We start from the raw sequence: 21771 nt of genomic DNA, 5'->3' as shown, positions 1-21771 counted from the left end.
AGTGCTGCAGCAAAACCAGAGAAGGAGAGAATTGACATTCTGAATATTTTCAAGGTTAAAAAAAAAAAAGGCAGAAATATTTAAGGGGGGGAGCACTTTCAAGTCTTCTTCATACAGCAAGAAGCAGCAAAAAATTATAGAAGCTCAATTTTGCTTTTACGTACTCCTTTATAAGCCACCATTATTGCAACATGTATATTATGTACCTGCTATCTATCTGCACTAGTAAAAGCCTAAGCAGGTAGGCTAAGGTTTGAATGTAAAGCCTCTTTATTTTTTGGGGTGTTAACTGTACCTGAACATACAAAGGCTTCTAAAAACTAAAAATATCAAAAAAACATTTTGTTTGTACTTTGTTGCAGACAAATCTAGATGCTCAAGCACCCCACGGTTCATAGATTCAAAATACAAGATGTCCAAGTTTACTGCTTTCACTTTCTGTTACAACTAGTGCTAAGATTTTATTGACCAAGCCATCAACTGGCCAATGACCCTCTGCAGCTTACCCAAATACAGGCCACATTCCTTATTTCAGGTAGCACAAACTTAAATGTCACATTCCTGGGCTCACCTTAATAAAGAGGCTGGCGAGTTTGGGAGGCAGATTTCCTCCTTCTGTTTCTATGTGGTATTTCATAAGAAAGCCCATTCCTCTGATACCACTAGCCGCAATGGGGATCTGCAGCACAAAGAGAACCAGGGCACTTTCGTTATTATTATAGTTATTACAGTAGTATGTAGAGGCCTCAGTGTGCAAGGTACTGTACATGCACACAGTAAGAGAGGGTCCCTGCCTTGACAAGGTTACAATCTAACAGACAAAACAGATAAACGAAAGAAGGGGAAACAGAGGTACAGAGACGTCAAATGACTTGCCCAAGGTCGCACAGCAGGTCCGTAGAAAAGCAGAGACTAGAAACCTTATATCCGGACTCCCATCGCTAAGGATTACACTGCCTCACAAAGCTAAATATGCACAACTATTACTTTATCTTTCCTGAGTATTAATTAGCCACACCATGATGGTCAACCTACATACAGACCTTCTTCATAATATGAAAGAGCCCCTCATTCCCTAGTAATGCTAGTCCAGACTTGAGCACTTATCATAGGAGAATCAGACAGTTGTGTGTTCATGCTGAAAACTGCTTCAGCAATGTAAACAACTTTCACTAAAGTACGTTCAGTGGAAAGAGGAATGAGCTTGTATTTAAAGTACTTTCCAAACATGCTCTGGGCTCAGCACATAAACGAACTGCAGTAGTGTGGAATTTAAAATTTAGACAATCAGGAATGCTTTCAACAACTTACACACACACACACACACACACACTTCCAGGGACAGTGGAAATCAGATGAGAGTCAGAATAATCACAGAGCTCAAGTGCAGAACTGTCTCTCTGTTCATGGATGGCCTTAAGATAGTGCTTACCCTATCTGCTGTGGCGTTGCTCAGGATCCTGTCCTGAACGCTGTTATAGTATTTGGGGGCACATAGTCTGCCGGGAGCTACCTTTATAGCCACAGACAGTGCAAGGCTCTGTCCATGCCTCACCATCCAGTCAATCCCAGAGACATCCGCTGCAACAGAGAGAGAGCAATATTGAGCCTTGCTACCGAGTATACCTGATATAAATGAGTTTTGTCAGGGTGATGTTCATCTCTGTCTGTTTTCATAAAAACAAACAAACACTTCAGTAATACCTTGCTTTGAGACCTTGATGCAAACTAACATTAAACCCAACCCCTCTATCATGTGAGACCCATTTTTCAGCTAGGGGAACGAACAAAGAAATGACTTATTTTAAGGCTACAAAATGAGTCTGTGACATAGATGGGACCAAATTTAGCAGTTTCTGGTTCCCAGCCCCATGCTCACCCCATTGCCTCTCACGATCTCAATCAAGTATTATTCTCTGACATGTAACAATTTAAAAACGTGAAGGATCTTGTCATCATGAGTGAAGCTACATCTCTTCAATGAAATAAACATGTTTGCTGGCAATTCATAGATTCATAACAACCAATCACTAGATTCCCATTTTAACTCCACAGAGTGGAATGCTATAGTAATGCTCCCAAACCACTAACCATTCCTGGAGAATTAACATTTTTTTTTTCCAGAAACCAAGACAATGGAGTTAATTCACCAAGAGCAGTTAGAAATCTTAGGGCATTAGTAGTCCATGATCTTTCAATGTTATAGCCAACGACACAAAAAATAGCAGCTGTTTCAAAACTTTCCATAAAAATGTATTTTTACAATACACAGGTTTCTAACCTTTTTGGTCTGCTGCATCAGAAGAATGTGCAATAGAGGCCCTAGAATAGAGGCTCAACATTAAGAATCTAGAACACAAGTCAGGAAAGCCTCTGGGACCAGTGGCTGAAAGTGCTATTCTACAGTACTCAGGGTCTTCTCCACAGTTTAAGATTTCATAATTAATAAAATGTCCTGTTTATTTCAGAACACATTTATAACTCTCTGCTAGACATACCCAGTAAGTGTTGCTGCAGAACGGTGCTGAGCTCCTCTTCTGACAGAAATGCACACAGCTCTGCTAGACAGCCAGCTGATGCCATGCGGGTAGCATCCTAAAAAGGAAAGGAGGTGGAGAGAGAGAAAAATTAGAAGAGTTTGATACACAGAGACAATTTCCATTGAGAAGGCCAAGTGACAAAAGAAGCTCTGAAACAAAAACACAAAGGAAAATGAAGATTTCACAACCAGCTCCCCATTCCCACCATTTGTTGATTTCAGTCAACTCCAAGTTTTCTTGTATACTGCAGTAGAATTCAAAACCAAGCCCACAGCCAAAATGGCCAGCTCAGGGAAGAGTATAGCACTACTGTACTGACTTGACTTAAGCATTGAGTTATACACATGGAAAACACATTTCCTTTCACCTTTGTGATTTAAGAGGGCCTTTTGTGGACATGGAAAGGTCAAATTCTTCATTTACAGGCTGGGAAATGAAGCAGTGGTGCCTGCTGTCTGTCTGCAAAATACCCTCTTGCTAGTGAAGATGGCCTGCTTCAAAACTTTTAGCACCCGTTGTCACTTTAGCTTGCCAAAATGATGATCTCGCCATTGCAGTTCTCCACACATTGACTGGACTGGTCCTGCTTTGAGCAGGGGATTGGACTAGATGACCTCCTGAGGTCCCTTCCAACCCTGCTAGTCTATGATATTTACATTGCAGTGAGAATTTTTCCATCTCTGACATGCCTGCAACCTGTGTTTTACAGATGTAGGATAAGGGGGCAGTCACGACAGAATGTGAATTTTGATCTTGGGTGCAACACTATGTTGGTTCCAGAGTCAGTGTGGCAAACTGCCTCTTTAAAACTGGATAATTTCTTTGTCAGGGAGAATGTAACCCCTCCACACACAAAAAAAAAGGGGGAAACGTATTACCACATTGAGGTTATCTATACTGACTGAGATATTAAGACTTCACATATGCTTTTACAGTGCAGCTAGTATATTTCCTACTTTCGGTTGATGGTAAGTGAATAGTTTTTAGCTGCCTCAACAAATATGTTGAGGAGGAATGGAAGCTCAAACACACAAAGAGGCCAAGGAAACACTAATTTCACAAAATTTAAGAGTTACAATAGATTGACCAGGGAAGTATTTTATTCTTGGATAAAATTTGCTTCTCAAATCAACATACTGTAAGGGGTTGATGCGATTTCAGTTTTACAGATTAAATTCAGTTTAGTGGTCAATGCATAGCTTCAGCCTCCTTTTATATAAGCTCTCTTTCCAGTGTATTATCAGTAACTCCTCCAGGAAGTTATTTTAGGAAACAATTCTGTTAGAAAGCTCAGAGTTTAAATTAAAAAACAAACAGTGTGCATAAGATATCTCCCACGGGTCCTTTGCAGCGATACCTCATCGTGTCCCAGCATTCCTAGAAGTACTGTGGTGATGGTCTTCCTAATGGTTGCGTCCACTTTAGCACCAGCTCCTTGTGTTACAAATCGCAGAGCTTGCAACATGGTGTCTCTGGAGTGAACAACCACAAGTTACAATTCAAGACTGCAGTTTTCCCCAAACAGAATGTCAACAAACTACAAAGAGCTGGCTGCCAACAACAGATTCACATACACAATGAATAGCACAAAGGTGGGTGTGCCTATATTTGAAGGCTATGGAGCTTCTCTAATGGCAAGAAACCATCAGGACCAACAAATGCCTGCATTGGTTCACATCTGATTGTCATTCTTATTGCTGGGAAGGGTCTTTGACTATTCACAAAGAGCGAAAACCTTCTCCAGTAAGAGGCTCATTTCTTAGGGAGCTGGATATTTTACTGGTAGGTGGACTTATTCTTGGAACTAGGAAAAAATACCAAGTCCATATGGACTGAAACAAATGCGAAATAGGAAACAAACTATTGGAGTCTTTCATAGCATTTATATAACCTTGGCTTCTGCTCTTCAGTCAACTAATCTCTGATGTTAATTGTTTTAAAAAAGTTAAACTTGCCTTTCTTCCCACTACTGCCAAATAGTTCATGCCCTGCCCATTTTCCACAGCTTACCTGATGCTAGAATCCCCAGTGGAACGGATTCCATTCAACAGCTCAGTAAAAAGAGGATCCACTTTACTATGGATGGCAATCAATTTACCGAGCGCATCAGCAGCCTTAAGGCGGACAGCACGGTTTGAATCTTGTAGCGCTTTGGTGAAGGTGGTCTGTAGCTGAGGCAGGAATGGTTTCAGGGCAATCCCAACCTGTACAGGCAGAGATTTAGGTGGTGGGAGGGAATCACATGTACTCAAATGTGAAACAAAAACTAGAAAGGAAAGATATGAAAAAGTGTGGTGTCTTCTAACAGCACTTAGATATAATGATAAAATCAGCACTTGCCCATCCAGATAAAGAATCTCCCTAACACACAGCTGAAAAACCATGCAAGGACTGAATTCAGTTGTCAGAAAGCAGAGAAGTAAGCACTGAAGGTTTTCACATCCATGACATGAGTATTTTTTGTAACTAAACACAGTACACAAAAGCCCAGTGCAACTTGGTTACGCAGAGAAGGTTAACAGTTCTGGGGAGTTCAGACTTGACAAAAAAGAAAAACAAAGAAGTTTACCAGTGATTTGGAATCTTACCTTGGCCAACAGAAGGCTTAATGTTTCAAGCAAAGCCACCTTGACATTCCAACTGAACCGATCTCCCAAGATCCGAATAAGTGGTCCAGTAATGCTCACGACGGAGGGTTTCAGGGCTTCAGCAGAGGTCAGTTTAATAACTAGCCCTAAGGCCTTTGCGGCTTCCTCTTTCTGCTCTGGGTTACCAGTTAGAACTCCCTCCCGCAGCACCGGAAGAATAGAAGTCACTCCCTGTCACCAGAATCAAACAAGAAAACTAGAACCAACAATGCAGACAACACCTAACCTACTTTCCCCCCACTTCCCATTGGAAGTGCACGCTTGGAAATATCTTATCAACTTCCTACTGATCTTCATTTCCATTAGAAGTACTTTTGCGCAATTATGCCTCACTAAACTGCTTGCTGCTTAGTAAGTTTTAATTCTGAAAGATTTGGCAGAGAAGTCCAGTTTCACACTTCCACCAAAAAGACAACTAATATGACTCATGTGCATTATAGAGTTGTCAAATATTTATTTACAACAGAAACCCAAACTGGGGTATAAAGTAACAGCAGTAACCTAAAGAAAGTCTCTACACCTAAAAGTTTGGAATACCCCAGTAATACAATATTCTGATAGCTACAAAAATCACATTAACCAGGTTACTTGAAAGACACAACAGTATTATTGTGGTAAATCCCAGCCCCACACTACACACTTATCATTTACCTTCTTTGGAATACAGAATCCTGGCACGTGTTCTCCTTTGGCCTCATTCCCTACCATACGAATATCCCTGTGCAGATCCTCAATGAGGGTAAGCTGGTTCCCAGCATCTAATTTCTGCAGGAGTGCGGAAAGGGCAAAGACTGTGTAACAGCATTAATCACCACAATTATTGGATTCCTCTCATGTTTACCAAGCGATAAGCCACTGCTATCCCCATTCTCTCTGAATGTCTGGCCTTTCACCCATACTGCTACTAGTCCAGTGCAGTCCTTAAAATACTACAATCTTTGCAAAGACCTCATTTCCAGTGAAAATCAAGTGTTTTCTTGTAGAAGTATTTGACCAAGTCCATTCCCTCCCAGTCTGTATTGCTGCAACAACCCTGTCCCATATCTCACCTTGGTGATAGAATTGAGAGCATCCCAGCTTTCATTCAGAACCACAGGATTGGTATCATTAAAAAGTCTGATCAAGCCTGAGACTAAGTTCCTGAGATAGGCAGTGCAGTCTGCTTTTGATCTGGAGCAGTAAATGTTTAGAATGACAGCTGCAGCCTGCCTCATTCCCACCTCAGGGCTGCGAGTGGCTTCTAATAGATCTTCAATGATAATTCTCTGCCCAACATCATCTTCCACAGACAGGATTACAGCCTGGCAGTTAGCCATTTCCTAAAAAGTCAGAATGAACTTTATGTTAACTTTCAACCAGAATAAAAGTCACAGGTCTCAAGGCCTTACTTAATGCTGTTGCCTGACAGACCATTATCCTCCAGGATAAACTGTACAATTATTAATTACTGTTCATGGAAATCAGTCACATTACCTACAGGTCTTCTGTTCTTTTCATTCATCTAGAGCCCAAATCAATTTCTTATTGTTTAGTAACTAATTTTAACAGCAGTTCCATGGTCTGTGTCACCATAGGCACTGTCAGCTATGGACAACTTCAGACAGTTCCATGGAATCTCTGGGCGAGGAGACAAAGATCATCTAACAGACGTCTAAGAGTATGTCTACCACTACAATCTAGTCTAGACGCGATAAATCAATCCCCGAGCGCTCTCCCATGGACTCCTGTACTCCACCGCTGAGAGAGGCGCAGGCAGAGTCAACGGGTGAGCAGCAGCAGTCGACTCACCACAATGAAGACACCGCGGTGAGTAGGTCTAAGTATGTCGACTTCAGCTACATTATTCATGTAGCTGAAGTTGCGTAACTTAGATCAATTCTCCCCTCCGCCAACTGCTCTCCAGTGTAGACCAGGCCTAAGAATGGACAATGAATCCATCACTTTAATTTCTAGTTACACCGGGCTAAACAGACAGACAAAAACAAACAATCAACGCTTCGGGACTTTGCATATTATATATTTTTGAAATCACAAGAAGCAGTGTAGAAATAGAACCACACTCACAGTAAGAACTGTAAGGAAATATATGTATTTTTAGTCTCTCATTTAATGTCCCAGGTTTCTAATGCAACAAACAGATCTCGTTAATTGGGAACACTGTTGGCCAAACCCATTTAGATTCAAGTAGTCTAAATTTCCCAACTCCTGATATATCACCAGCAAAAAGATCCTTGAATCCAGGGGCTAATGGATTGAACTAAAACATACCATCAATGTATCTAAAAATCCTGAAACATTGTTTATAACTGAACTTAAAATACTAGTCTTCCTTACTTACCAAAAAATGAACTATGCCACTTACCAGGTGCTCATCAGCCGTGCCCAGCTTCTCTTTCAGCGCAGACATCATAGCAGGTAGTATTACACCCAGATGCCGTGTCAGAGCATCGCCTGCCACAGATGAGAGGAATGCTAGCACTCTGGTGTTTACAGGAGGAGAAATTAGCTAAAGGAAACAGGAGAAGCAACAGTATTTTACTCCAGAAAGATTTTTCAGAAGGCATCTCACATAATACAATTCTTAAATATGGGTATATCATAATCCAAATTACAATGAGTGCTTCTGGCAAGTAATCTGTGCAGAGTTTGAAATTTTGCTCCCAATTTTTGAATATCAGTGCAGACAATATTTGAAGCAAGAGGAAATAAAACACTTTACAAAGTTTAGATTTGTTCCAAAACATACCTTTGGCACCAAGTAAGGCAGCACCACACGGCTCTTAACAGCCATAACTTGCTTAAGACCGTCCAGAGCAAAGTCGGATGTCTCTTCAGTATCCTACAAAGGGAGTACAGGGAGTTAGCCATCTTACCTACAAAATTGTCTCTGCCACATCAACCCAGACCTTGTTTCAAGTGTCAATTTTGGGATAATCATACAACCAGCACCTATATAAGTCCTTCTACCTGGGGCTCTCAAAGCCTTTTTCACACACTGAATCAAGCCTCCCTGCCAGGTTGGGAAGACTCTCCGTAGTGAGGCACACAGATTAAGCGACTTCCCAAAGGACAGTGGAGACATCTAGCAGAGCCAGATTACCCAGATGTTCCAACTCTTAGTCCTGTACTTTAGCTACAAGACCATTCCCTTCCACTCTTGCAGAGGAGATGAATCCAGGGAAGAAATGAAATCATTAGACTTGTGACCCTCCCTTAAAGACCTAGCATTACAGACCAACTCCTCCTTCAGCCCATATCGAGAATCTCAAAACTTCTCCTACAGTGAGATTTTTTAAAAGGGTGTTGGGTCACGTCTGAAACACTTACCAGCTGCTTCAACAAAAATGGCAGGATGTCTTCAAGAGCCTGGTATCCGATTGTTGAGTGCAGCTGTTCAAATGTTTTGGCTGCAGCCTCTCGTACTTCTTCCAGAGGATCGCATAGAGCTTTTCTCACTGTAGGAACTAGGGACTCTGAGAAGAACAGCACCTATGAGATATACAAATACAATTACAGGACATCTGTCCATGGCAGCTGGAACATAGCTACACCTGAAGACAGCAGCTGGGAACTCAGGACTTACACAACAGAAAATAAATTGCTCTTTACTTGAAATTAATTCATGGAAAATTTAGACGGATTAATTTCTGTGAAAATCTATAACATCCACAATAAGCTAGATTAATTTAAAAAATTTTCAACTCTTATGCCTCATAACCTGAAGACAGGTTGCGATGTTTTAAGACTGCCAATTGCAGACATAAAGTGTGTGTGTGTATATATATATATATATATAATAAAAAATTCCCCCTTCTCACCTATGGGTGGTATGTGTCTTCCCTCAACCCTCGGGTCCTCTACCAGAGGCTGGGAGTTTGAGGGGTTCTGCCAGTATCTTAGCTGTTTCCTAGCACTGCATCTTATGGACAGAGAGCTTGAAGTTGTTCCTGGGGATTTGTTGGAGGCCACTCACCCAGCTTAGGAGTCACAAGCCCCGAAGTGCTCCTACCACCAAATGGACCACTTCGGCCTTTCACATTTCACATCCTCTCCATTTCCTCTTTCAGGCCCGGTACTTTCAGCAGCTTCTCATATTTCTTTCTCCAGATGTTGCTGTCCACTTGGCACGCATATTATCACCACCTCGCTGTCTTACTGGGTCCTTGTCCTATTACGGCCCGGCCAACGATGTCTGGTTGATTGGACCCCCCCCCCCCCCCCCAATTTTACCCCATTCCTCCTGATCGATCTGGATCTGGAAGTCCCAAAGAATCTTAGCCCTGCTATTCTCCACAACCTTCTGTGGAATTCCCATCTGGTCTTGGAGGCTATAGCCCCATACGCTGTGCAGATGTTCCTGTACACACAATGCCAAGTCACTTGGTTGTTGGGCGTTCCAGTGTATGCTGTTCCTGCCTGCATCTTACAATCCCTGTCCCCGCCCACTAGTGTTGTTGACTGTCCTCTGAGGCCTCTCTGCCACAGTCCTGCACCTTGGGTCTCTCTAAGGTGGTAGACCCCCTGCTTCAATGGATCTGGTGCTCAGTGCCTGTTTCCTCTGCTGCTATGATCAGTGCCTCAGTGCTGTCTTTAGTCAGCCTCTTTCAGCCACTGGTAGGATTCTCCCAATGTCCCAAGCCACCCAGCTATCTGTCGATGGTACAATCCCATGACAGGGTCTTGTCCTTGCCATGGGCAAACTTCCTTTCTGCTTGGTCTTCCTCCTGTCTGCTGCCTGGCCTCAAGCATTCACGTCAGCAGTCTCATCTTGGGAGCCATTCCTACTGATTATCCTGGTGTTCCCCGGGTTCCATCAAGGACAGTGGCTTTGACGCTCACCAAGCCCGCCCGCGCTTCCTTTCCCGGGCGGTAAAACAGTCTCTGGGTGTGGACTTGGGGTGGAGAACCTCCGTGCATTATTGAGGAGCTTTCTGGGTTTCCACATCGGCAGCTCATGTCCCTCCTCTTTGGCCAGCTCACTATAGCCGGCAGGGTATCTGAATGACCGGCAGCGCGTATCTGTTGATTGGCAATGGATCTTGTTCTCACCACTGAGCTGGCTTCTTCAGGACTGTCCTTATCCTTTGTGATACTTGGATGTGCTGTCTTCCTTGCATCTCATCATGGTTTCATGTGACTTGATCGGGAACGCCAAGGTACTGTGTAGCTGTCTGTTATGTCTGCTATGTGGCCCGCTGGTAGTTCCACGCCCATCATCTTGACTACCTTTTACCCTCCTTCACTAACCATCCGGCCCACATTCTCCGAGTCCGAATGACATCCCGATATTCCTCACTGTAAGATCCGTAGTCAGGTGGATTAGCGAGTCGATGTCTTCGTTCATTCTTAGCAACAGCTTGATGTCACCATGTAGAGGAGGTGGCTGATGGTAGTTCCAACTCGCTGTATCTTAGTACCGATAGCCAGTCCTTGTGATTATCTGGCTGAGGGGGTTTAAGCCTATGCAGAAACAGCCAGCGGGGACAGTGCATCACCTGGTATATGCCGAGCACTTGATGGGCCAACTTGTGCAAGCTGCTTGAGTTGACTTCCAGTGTTGTCCTTGCCATAGTCCATAGAGGTTCCTTGAGGAAGGTCCTTAGTGTTTCTTGTTGACTTTGGTATAGTGCTAGACAATTCACAGATCCACGTGTGTGGCAATTGGAGTCATAGGCTTTCCTGTAGTCAAATCCAGGCTGTGCTCAGATTGGTCTGTCTAGACTTGAGTCTTGGGCGACGCTCTATACTAATGCAGCAATCGTTGTTCTGAAGCTCTGTGGTTGTTCCCAATGCCCTTCTGAAGCTGTCTAATGTACTGGCCGCATAAATGGTCCTATAGTTGGCGGCTATGATGCTGAATAGGACTTTCCATGTCTGGGGGGGAGGCGGTTCATCGGTCGGTAGTGAAGAACGTTCTGTTCCCTTGCAGCGGGTCTTCATGAATCAGCAACTAATTAAATAACAGTCCATACTGCCACTCTAAGATAGCGATGGATAGCATAGTGGTTAAGAGCGCCACCCTTTGACGGAGACCGCTTATGATACAGGAGATGGGGTTCAAATCCGGTAGGTACCCAACTTTCCAGTAGGGGTCCTTGGCAAAAAGACCCCTAACGCTTACACTGCCTACCTCATATGTAGAGTGACACGAACTAGGAGAGTTGCCGGCTCGGATGTTGCCCGGATTAACAAGGTCCGCGCCAGATGTTGAGGAACCAGGACAATCTGACGATAAGTGGGCTACTGGAACAAACCATTCATGGACGAGACAAGAGAACCTGGAATTGATGGAATGCTACTAACAACAGTAGACCAATGAGAGGGGATATATGAACGAATGAGGGGACTATGGATGGACAAAAGACTACATCCACAACTTACTGAGAAACAGCTAGTTACCAACACTTCACATAGTAAAGAGGAAGCTGCTCTCACAGCTTGAGATAGACCAATCCACATTACATCCCAGACTCAAGAAGACCTGGAAGAACAAGTGGATGTGCAGCCAACCTGAAGCTGAAACTTCACTGCCACCTCTCCATTGCAGAGACAAGCAGCTGATATGAGGCATAAGATCATGGAGAAACTAGCTACAGTCAATCCTCGAGACCGATTACCAAGGCTCAGTGGAGAAGTACCATCAGATAGTATGTTAGAAGATGCCAATAGAGCCCTCATGACAATTCCTACTACCACCATTACTCAAACCAATGAACTGGTATACGCTACAGCCTCTGTAATCCTGGAGAGCTGTGCTACACGATCAAGAAGAACAACAGTATGTACCCCCTGGAAATGAGGTTGGAGGATAAGATCAAGGCAACTCAGAGAGAAGTTAGTCAGCTGGTGGAACTACAGAAGGGTGTAGAGATTAAGGATAAGACTCGGCTACTGAAAAAATAGAAGGGCCTGACTCCATCTGAAGCCTTAGAGACTGCTAAACAAGAGCTCACAGCACTGGCTACCAGGCTAAGAAGATACACTAGAGAGCAGAGGCCAAAAAGTAAATGCCCTGTTCTCCAAAGAACCATCCAAGGTGTACTCCCAACTGCAGTGCAACACCACAAACAACAGCAGAGCCACCAGCAGCAGAAACTGAACAGTACTGGAAGAACATATGGAGAAAGAGAAGACTCATAACACCAGTGCAAAGTGGCTGCAGGACCTGAGAACAGAGGAAGCAAATCTCCCAGAACAGAAACCAGTCACCATCACAGTCGAAGACATCCAGCAGCGGTCAAGAACATGAAGAGCTGGACAGCACCTGGACCAGACATGATCCACACCTACTGGCTAAAGAACTAACAGCAGTGCATGAACGCCTAGCAGCACAGATGAACCAGCTGCTAGCAGCAGGCTCCCACCCAAACTGGCTAACACAAGGAAGGACAGTGCTGATCATGAAAGACCCCTGCAAGGGAACAGAATCGTCCAATATATATATATATACACACACACGCGCGCGCACACACAAAATTTTATCTGGACAGCAGTTCCAACTAGTTACAAGTCCTGAAATTTAGTTCCTTTTATGGCAGTTCATAAAGCAAGTTTTCTGCATTTTCATCCTTTAACTGCAAGGCACATATTTTATAATATCACATGGGCTAAGAAGTTTTAAAATTTCCCCTCTGGAATTTAACTTACTGCATCCCTGCTGGTGGACTTCATGATCTCACTCAAACCAATGCAGACACCTTGCCTTTCATCGCTCTTCTCTGACTTCAAACCCTCTTCCAGGATAGGGATGATTTCTGGAAGGATCTTCTCTCCCAACTTTCGAACAAGATCTCCTAGCGTCCGTGCTGCAACCTGTCCCCAACAATCATACAACAGGGTCACTCTGAACATTTATCACAAGCAACTAGTTAGAACTTGTCAACCCCAACTGAACTGGAACATTCCATTCTAACTAGTAAGAGATCTAAGGCAGTTAGCATTATGTACCTCAGTCCATCAGAGTGTTTCAGATGAATACTGACCACATTTAGATATAGCATACATGCTACGTATACATTAATTAAATACAGTCCATACTGCCACTCTAGACAGTATAATCATGTGCATATTTTCACTTCCTTTTAAACTTTTAACAATACAAACATCTGAAACCCAACACTTCCATTTCTTAGTCGCATGAAACTTAATGGCTGAGGTGATTTTTTTAAAATCTGTTTGTTGTACTCTTATATGCCATATTTTATCCATAAGCAAGTGTTCATGGCACAGTTAATGATCAGTGGAGATGGAAACACCGATATGAAAAGGGAGGTTTAAAAAATGTTTATTTCACTGTAGCTGCTCTGAATAAACAGGGATTGTGTAAGAGAAGACACACGTGTGTTTAATAAGGTTAGGTTAGTGGCAGCTTTGGGGCGGCTTATACAAAAAGAGTAACCACATTCATCAAACACCAGTTATGAACAGAGTAACCTTTGTTAGCAGAGAACCACCTGTGCAGAACTCTTACCGTTCTCTTGTCTGCACAAGTACTGGCCAAGAACCCCAACAGAAGACTAAAGAGGGTTGGCAAAATTTCACGCAGTGTGCGAGGTGTGTTGGAGACCACAATTTTCCAGACGTGCAAGGATGCCTGACGAACTACGAGCTGGGTGTCTGATCGGCCCATGTACAGACCTGCCAGAACTCTGTTCCGCCGTTCCACACCAAGAGCACTAATAATGGCCTGAAATAAATAAAAGGAAACCAGTGAAGCCAACATCGCACTTTTCACCACATGAAACTTAGAAGAGGTATTGCCATCATAAAGGTCACCCCACAGGTTCTCCTCACAAATGGGAACACAGCAACAGACAACAGCATTTACCTTGTTTGACTGGGCTGTTCCGAAGTTGTCATCCTCTGAGGCAGTTTCTGTTGTCATTTTTCCAGTGACTCCTGAGATATGGAACAGAAGATCCCCAAGGAGCTGAACTGAGCTAAACCTGACAAAGGGAGTAATATCAGTGTTAAATGCAGAGAAAAAGAAAACAAGGGGTACCTGTCCAAACTGACAGTTATCCTAGACATTACCGTGGGAGCAAATGGTGACGCAGAGAACCAGGTCAATGTGAACTGCCAATCTGAGTGAGAAAGAGCACTATAAAGATGATGGGATGGAGGGAATCCATACTAAAACAGAGATTAGAGAGCCCCCATGCTAGGGCAGCAAAATGACAAATAAGCCGTGATCTGAACTATGAAGAAGAGCAAAATAGCCTGTGGGTAAAATCATTTGCACACTGTCTATGTCCACTGGCATCTGTGTTGATATGAATACACACTTGCGATGCCACATGACTGCACTTATCAGTAGCCATTTTATAGAACTAATTTTTAGACATCATTATTGGCTATGACCAGGGTTCTTTCCACTTCTTGTTTCCACAAGAGGGGGAATGCTTGTTGAGACAGCACTTTGAAAAAAGAAATGCAGTATGCGTATGTGAGTGCTAAATATTACCAGAGAAACTACTGTGGAAAAGCATTTTAAAATTGCAGCCTGACTAAGTGATTCAGTAGGAGTGTTTTGCACTATCACCTGGGAGAAACTGCATGTTCCATATTCCACTCCATATTCTGAGTCAGAGAGTACTACTACAAAGACACCACACTTAGTCCACAGGGAGAAGGGAGAGCCTCTTGTTTCAAAGCAGCTCCTACACTTCCTTAAAGAGCAACACTGAGAGGCTCTAAACCCACCCAATCTTCCACTGATGGAAGGATGGTTACTGCAGGGTTAAAAACTTATTCCCTACCTTATTCTCCAAAGGTCATCAAAGAGGCCTTGCTCAAGCTGAGGCAGGAGAAGAGCAATTGCAGTTTCTGCATACATGCTGATGATTCTCTGTCCAGCACGAAGGGCAGTGTCTCGCACAAACTCATTCTCATCTGCCAGAGCCTAGACCAAGAGACAAATCACAATAAAGTGTGGTTTTCAGTGTGGAGGAAAACACCAAATAGATGGCACTTGATTTCCACACAGTGAGATGGTGCATTCCTCCCCTTCATCCATTAAAAGAATGAGTTACAAAGCAGTGAATGCCCAGTGGAGACCTCTTCCCATTTCCCACAATCTCCAAAGTCAAGGATTTACTAACAGCCACACGTAAAACCCAGCAAACAATGCTACCAAGGACCTTGGAAGAGCAAGGAATAGAATCCGCTATGGACAATGCCATGCAAATATCAATTACTTTATTAGGCATTTAGAAATACCTGAGAACTTTCCTTCCCTACGACATGAATTTCCTGCCATCTGCTTCCTACCTTAAGGATGCACGGTATGATTGGCCCAACATAGGGGGTGAACTTGTCTCCAAAGGTGATGGGCAGGTAGTTGAACATCATGATATAACCATCCCGGACATGGGGTGCGATGTCCACTTTGCTGGCTGTCGCTACAATTTCTGGCATAAGTTTCTCCAGCTTTTCTACCCCCAACCCTGCCATGACTTCAGCCAGACCTGAAAAACAACACTTGATTTCAGAACTGGTATACACACAATGATGACACACGCAAACTACTATTTCGTCCAAGCTAAGGAACTTCCAAACACCATTGCTCAGCTCCTGTTATACTTACCTTGCGCTGCACCAGATCGATCCACTGAACTCTGCTCATATGTCAGCGTCTCCATCAGCCATGGCAGCAAATCCTCAAAGCACGACTCCCCCATGCCCTTCACCATGGCTCCTAATGCCTTCGCAGATACTGTACGCACCTAACAGGCAAGAGAGAAAAGTGCAGAGTTGCAAAATATCCAGTAATAACAAAAGTCATCAAGACAGAGCGATATGGAGCTCTTAATTCACCTCCCTGATCACTTTTCACAGCTTCTCTCACTATTCTAACCACAAACTAGTTCGTGGAAAGATTAGGATTAATCCTAATTTATCAGGCAGAAAGACTCTTCACACTTGAGTAGAACTGTAGTTCTACCAAAACTTACCTCAGGCACGGGGTCCAATAGAGAGGTTTTTAGTCCAGGGGTCACACTGGGTAGGTAAGGAGACAGATCCTGAAACAAAAAGCCCAGTGTTTAAGTGCTGGGTTCAAAAAGAAAATTGAGCCATCAGAATCTCATCTTTGTCTGGTAACAGTTAGATACAGCTGTACCCTGTGAGCTTAACACACTGCCTCCACAGCACTGATAATACACAAATTGACTCAGTTTTCCCATGTGGTCCCTTCAGAGCACAATCACAGTAGGCAGGTCATTCAAAACCCTTTCATGCTGATTCATAAATTAAATTTTTGTTTCCTAAATTAAATCCAGCCCTCTTTCCCTCAATGCAGGTTTTAATTTTAGAGAGTAACTAGCAATCAAGGAATCAAACACCGATCTTCACTCTACATTATTTCAACTTTTCCTTCTGTGAACCAACACTGAAAATCTCTCTTCATTCAGAAGAAGTGGATTTATGGAGGTATCTCTCTTAGAGCACTGATGTTTACCTATTCTTCTACAAGACTTGTTTGGGGAATGTATATGTCACCAGAGTTATACAGTAAATCAAAGGAGAAAGTTTTTAAGCTGATGGTCTCAACTATGCTAGGATTTTCATTATCTTTGGAGAAGTCACTTGCTCACATAACATCCATGTTTAGTTAGTGGAACTGCTCAGAGTTCTCTTATTACCCTTACCAAGAACAAAGACTCAGATACCAATAAAATATTCCTAGTCTCTTGCTCTGTTACTCTATTTCGCCTCTCCACAGTAAGCGAAGATCTCCCCAGCACTATACCTTCTGATCAGTCAGGGAGTACATGTTTCCAATGATCTGGGCAGCCATTTTCCTGGTGTCTGTGGAACGATCTTGAAAGGCTCTCTGAACAATGGGCATAATGAGGGCCAGAGACGGCGCATCAATGAAATGGACAAACTTGGTATCCAGCAGGGTCTGCAGGCACTCCTGGGTCTTCCTGGATGGGTCAGTGAGTGCATCCAACAGTACTGGAGCAATTGCTACATATTTCAAAATGGGAGAGGAAAATGCTATATTTGTACATGGAACAAACAAGTGAGACAGCTTCAGCTACAGCTGGTGTCCTCACGCCCACCCAAAGAAGTGCTAATCCTTCTAAAGAATGACAAAGTGAGAAATGGCAAAGGGAGCCCTATTGACATTAGCTGAGAAGGTTCAGAGAACATTTAGAAAGCATAAAAACAGACACTTGTGTTGCAGTTTTCAGGTTATACCTTTCTAAAAGTGGATTTTGTTTCAAATTTATATGATTCAATGTGAACATAAACTAAAAGGGTCCTGCTCTAGGACATGGTTATGAACTAGGGTCTCATATCAGGATGCATCGAGCAATCAAACAACAGATACACACACACACACACACACACACGGTTCTTACCCAGGATCTCCGGATTCCTGATAACAGAGCCAATTTGTCTAAGAGCCTGCTGTCCTGCCTTTTGCACTTTTACATGGGAGTCTGTGAGCACTTCAGTGAGCTTTGGCACGATATTTGGTAGGCAGGAAGAGAGCTGTTTTGGGGCACAGTATGCCATAGCCCCCAGCAACTCCACGGACCCTGAACACAGAGTAAGAGAAAATTAATGCAATGGAAGAGACTGGCAATGGCAGTGTTCAACTCAAACTCAGGCCTACACAGAACAATAGTCCAGAAAACACACACATTGCTGATTTCAGAATAGCAGTCGTGTTGGCCTGTATCCGCAAAAAGAACAGGAGTACTTGTGGCACCTTAGAGACTAACAAATTTATTTCAGCATGGGCTTTCGTGAGGTACAGCTCACTTCTTCGGATGCATATCCTGAAATAAATTTGTTAGTCTCTAAGGTGCCACAAGTACTCCTGTTCTTTTTACACATTGCTGAGGTTTTTAAATAATGGGAAGTTTTAAAAAGGGGTGGCGGGGCAAGATTCCTGCTCTTCAGCTACCTCTATAGCTGCAAGAGAATGTTTCTTAGAATCCAGTCACAAGAAAATGCTGCTTAAATATGTTCTGAGACAGATGATAAATGAAGCATTCTTTTCAAAAGCTACATGCTCCACTGCAGCAGAACGAAGAGAACAAGATCTCATAGCGTTCACTGGGATGAAAGAATAAACCAGACAAGTGGTGTTTCAGTGAACTTCAAGCTCCTCTGAACTATAGGAGAGTCAAACACTAGTCCGTACCAGCTTTGGTTCTCCAAGACTCCTCCTCAAGTGCCGCCAGAAGTGATGGTAGCACCAGCTTCACGCCATGAGCGCTGAGGTTGCTCATCACTGCCTTGGCACAGTCGTCCGCAGCCTCGGAGGAGGAAAGAGGACATTTATAACCTGCCTCACTGCTGGTTTCTCCCGCTTCTTTAAAGAGCCAGTGGGAATATGGCCCTGGGGTAAAACAGTGTGGATGTCCAACAGTACAGCTAGTTAAAAGACAGCCCCAACCTAGAGTTAATGCCCAGTGGAATACGATGCTATTGGTTATCAACGAAATCAAGTTCTACTAGCCTGTGGTTTGTACAAGGGTTCGTTTGTTTTTTTTTTCATTTAAATAGTTATTCAGAATAAGAATAGTTTTTGCTACCACCTCTCACATTTCTCATTCTCAGAAACCTTTTACTCACCTCTCGCACATACTGGTTTCCATCTCCAAAACAAAGCAGCAAATGGGGTAACACATGAACCACATAGGGCTCAAAGAGCTTCCCAAGCATGGTGCAGAGCATCTCAAAGGCAAACAGAGCCCCTAGAAAAAGACAGGATAATCAGGAAATAATACACCACTCTAGGTGGGATCAGAAGTGAAGATCAGATTTGCCTGAGGAGCTAAGAGGTAATTTTTTGTGGGAAACTCGGATCCAAAAACCTCCTGGGCATCTCATTCTCCCTCCTTAAACCAGAGGGGAGTATTGTGTCAGGGACTTCTGCTCCCCAAAGACGGTGCAGAGGCTGATAGCATTAAAAATGAAGCTTGGTAGCCTTCTGAGTCCCAGTGTAAGTTAGGATCAGAGTGAAGGAAACAGAAATAAGGATGGAAAACATACAGCAGCAAATGCAATGAAGAGGTTTTAAAAACCCATCACCACCTCTGGACCAGCTTACACTCCTATCCTTACTGCCCTGAGTGAAGAAAGAGCCACCCTAGCAACACGTTTATTTGAGATGAAAGCGAGGACACATTCCAGAGACTAAGACCCCTTCCTCTACTCCATTGTGAGGTGGGGTTTTTTTTGTTTGTTTTAAAATATACTGTACAAGAGAAATCAAGCTTTCAGGAGACCCACATTCTCCACTTTAACAGTATCAATCGACGGGAAAAGAGTAACCAGATACAGGATTTCCTATGCAAGTCAGTCAGTCCCAAGTAAATGGAGGAAGTACAGGTATCAATATGTCTGGTACAAGTGTCAGCAGATCAAATATAGAAAACTTCAAAAAGATGGAGAGAAGAGGGCCTGCCACCCACCTTCTCGCCGGCGGAAGTTCTTCTTATCCTGAATAGCATCAGTCAGTGTGGTCATCATCTTCTGCTGTTTGAGAGAGAGGATGCCAAGGCCTTTCACCAAGCCTGCCAGTCCATATGCTGCACCTTTGCGCTCAGCATACTTATCAGACTCTAAAAGCAGCTGCATTAGCTTCTGTATCATTCCTCCTGCATCGTCTTTAATTGCAGGCACAAGAGGTGGTAAACAGCTTGCAACAGACTCCTGGACCTATGGAAAAACAAGGTGTATGTCATTAACACTATAACCTGTCCCCACCACTCACCTTGCTGATCCACTGGTATGTGCCCCCCACGACAGGTTTCTGCCTTCTCATGTTACTGAATCTGAACCAATGTTTGACTTCAGAGTGTAACTGCTTAGACCCATGGTTTTCAACCTTTTCTCATTTTTGGATCCCTAAAACATCTCAAATGGAGGTGTGGGCCTCTTTGGAAATCTCAGACAGTCTGCAGACTCTCAGGGGTCCGTGGAGCACAGGCTGAAAGCAGCTGGCTTAGAGAATACACATTCCCTTTATAACACTGTAATGCCACTGCTCTGTAACTCACTGCTCCTGTTGTGCCTGGAGTCCATATTTCCAAGCACAGGGATGACAGCAAGTGATGAAATCTCTGAAAGTATTAGAGAATTAACCTGCTTCTGCTTGGCTCCTGAGAACTTCTGAAAGGAGGTACCTGTTGGGATGGAGTAGACAGGGCTGCTATCAGTTTGGCAACAATTGGTTTCACTTTAGGGTCACTCTTGTCTAGATGTTTTGCCAGGGAGCCCATCAGAATGACCACGCTCTGTCTGACGGCATCGTAGTTGGCATCATTTGGAGCATTTTTCAGGAATTCTTCAAACACCGGCAAGAGAGAGTTAACATTGTCCTGAAAAACAAAATGTAGAAAATATGTCACCTGCTACTAAAGTCCACTCTCAGAGCAAGGTTTTCTCTGCTCAGTGAGACCTTGTTATCCTTATCGGAGGCTAAAACTATGCAATTATGAGTCTCAATTTACAGTTCATCTTCCATACAGAGATAGTCTCATACACTGCAGCATTTAGGACCATGTGGTATCCTACAGGCTATCGCTATTTCCTGTGAAAGAGCAGTTAGTTCTTAAATATTAAAAAAAAAAAAAAAAAAAAAATACATACACAAACCTGCCAGCCCAGTGATCTGATGAAAATGGTGGGGATTACCATGTGGGAGAGCTGCTTTGAATTTCAGCACCCATACTCTTGTTCACTGAATTAATAGGAGCTGGGAGCAAAAGAGGAAAGTACACCTCATATTGCTTATCTGGCGACTAAGAGCACTAGCAAGTGGTGACAATATTCAAGTTCTTCTTGACTACAGGAATGGAGTGATTACAAAGAGATCCCATGAAGCCTGGATGAGGGAGTTCCAACTCTCCCCTCCAAAATCCATCCAGGGCGCAGTGCTTTGGGTTTGACAACTCATCTTTTCTTGATGGAGCCATACATCAGCTACATGTGAAATACCATATATTTTTACTATATTAAACATGCATTTTCTTTAATTTTCGGGTTTTTTAATTTGATTCATTTTTAAAATGCCAAAGAGTCTAAGGTTTGTATGCAAGGCCTCCTACATTATATATATAGGGTGTTATATATACAGTTCTCAGATGATGGCATCATGAGATTAAAGTTATACACGTGACATCTTGTCAGACACAGGCAGCCTCTGATGGTGCTCACTGCTACGTCTTCACAGTAGTTACTATTACTTACCTTTGTTTAACAGTATAGTCCAATTCTGCTTTTATTGCACCAGTTTTACACCATTTCAATTCGAGTCACTTCAACGAAATTACTCCTGATTTACCATAGTGTAAGTGAGAGGAGAATCTTAGGCTGTTAGTCTGTACTGGTAACTACTGTAATGTATTTTAAAGTGTTTGAGAAAGGAATTCTTATTAGATGAAGGTTTTCAACAGTTACTTTGTACCAATGGCTTTACCTAATCTAGAGGCTTCAACACAGTATCCAAGTCCCACTCATGTTTATTCCCATTGTAGTAAGAGGAGGCCCTAAGATATAAACCTTGGTATCAGAGGTCTGGTATGAGGCCTAAGGCCTGAACTGAAGTAATGGTCAAG

At 43.2% G+C, this 21771-nt stretch overlaps 1 protein-coding gene across 1 annotated transcript in view; it reads right to left on the bottom strand.

Annotated features, from left to right (window-relative positions):
• GCN1 (GCN1 activator of EIF2AK4) overlaps window positions 1-21771 on the bottom strand; it is a 69931-nt gene that overhangs the window by 5988 nt on the left and 42172 nt on the right. Inside the window, exons 33-56 of the mRNA XM_032777850.2 lie at window positions 20338-20532; window positions 19624-19870; window positions 18782-18903; window positions 18348-18462; window positions 17557-17736; window positions 16938-17158; window positions 16141-16209; window positions 15774-15912; window positions 15458-15654; window positions 14947-15089; window positions 14016-14133; window positions 13659-13874; window positions 12836-13000; window positions 8516-8677; window positions 7935-8027; window positions 7551-7694; window positions 6238-6507; window positions 5840-5953; window positions 5129-5359; window positions 4551-4744; window positions 3898-4012; window positions 2499-2595; window positions 1433-1581; window positions 572-679 (exon numbers count right to left, since the gene is read on the bottom strand). Coding sequence (XP_032633741.1) covers window positions 572-679; window positions 1433-1581; window positions 2499-2595; window positions 3898-4012; window positions 4551-4744; window positions 5129-5359; window positions 5840-5953; window positions 6238-6507; window positions 7551-7694; window positions 7935-8027; window positions 8516-8677; window positions 12836-13000; window positions 13659-13874; window positions 14016-14133; window positions 14947-15089; window positions 15458-15654; window positions 15774-15912; window positions 16141-16209; window positions 16938-17158; window positions 17557-17736; window positions 18348-18462; window positions 18782-18903; window positions 19624-19870; window positions 20338-20532 — 3804 coding nt within the window. The remainder of the gene's footprint in view (window positions 1-571; window positions 680-1432; window positions 1582-2498; window positions 2596-3897; window positions 4013-4550; window positions 4745-5128; window positions 5360-5839; window positions 5954-6237; window positions 6508-7550; window positions 7695-7934; window positions 8028-8515; window positions 8678-12835; window positions 13001-13658; window positions 13875-14015; window positions 14134-14946; window positions 15090-15457; window positions 15655-15773; window positions 15913-16140; window positions 16210-16937; window positions 17159-17556; window positions 17737-18347; window positions 18463-18781; window positions 18904-19623; window positions 19871-20337; window positions 20533-21771) is intronic.

The sequence above is a fragment of the Chelonoidis abingdonii genome, chromosome 22 (genome assembly GCF_003597395.2).
Source record: "Chelonoidis abingdonii isolate Lonesome George chromosome 22, CheloAbing_2.0, whole genome shotgun sequence".
NCBI classification, from domain to species: Eukaryota; Metazoa; Chordata; order Testudines; family Testudinidae; genus Chelonoidis; species Chelonoidis abingdonii.
This window is presented reverse-complemented; position numbering and strand designations above follow the sequence as displayed.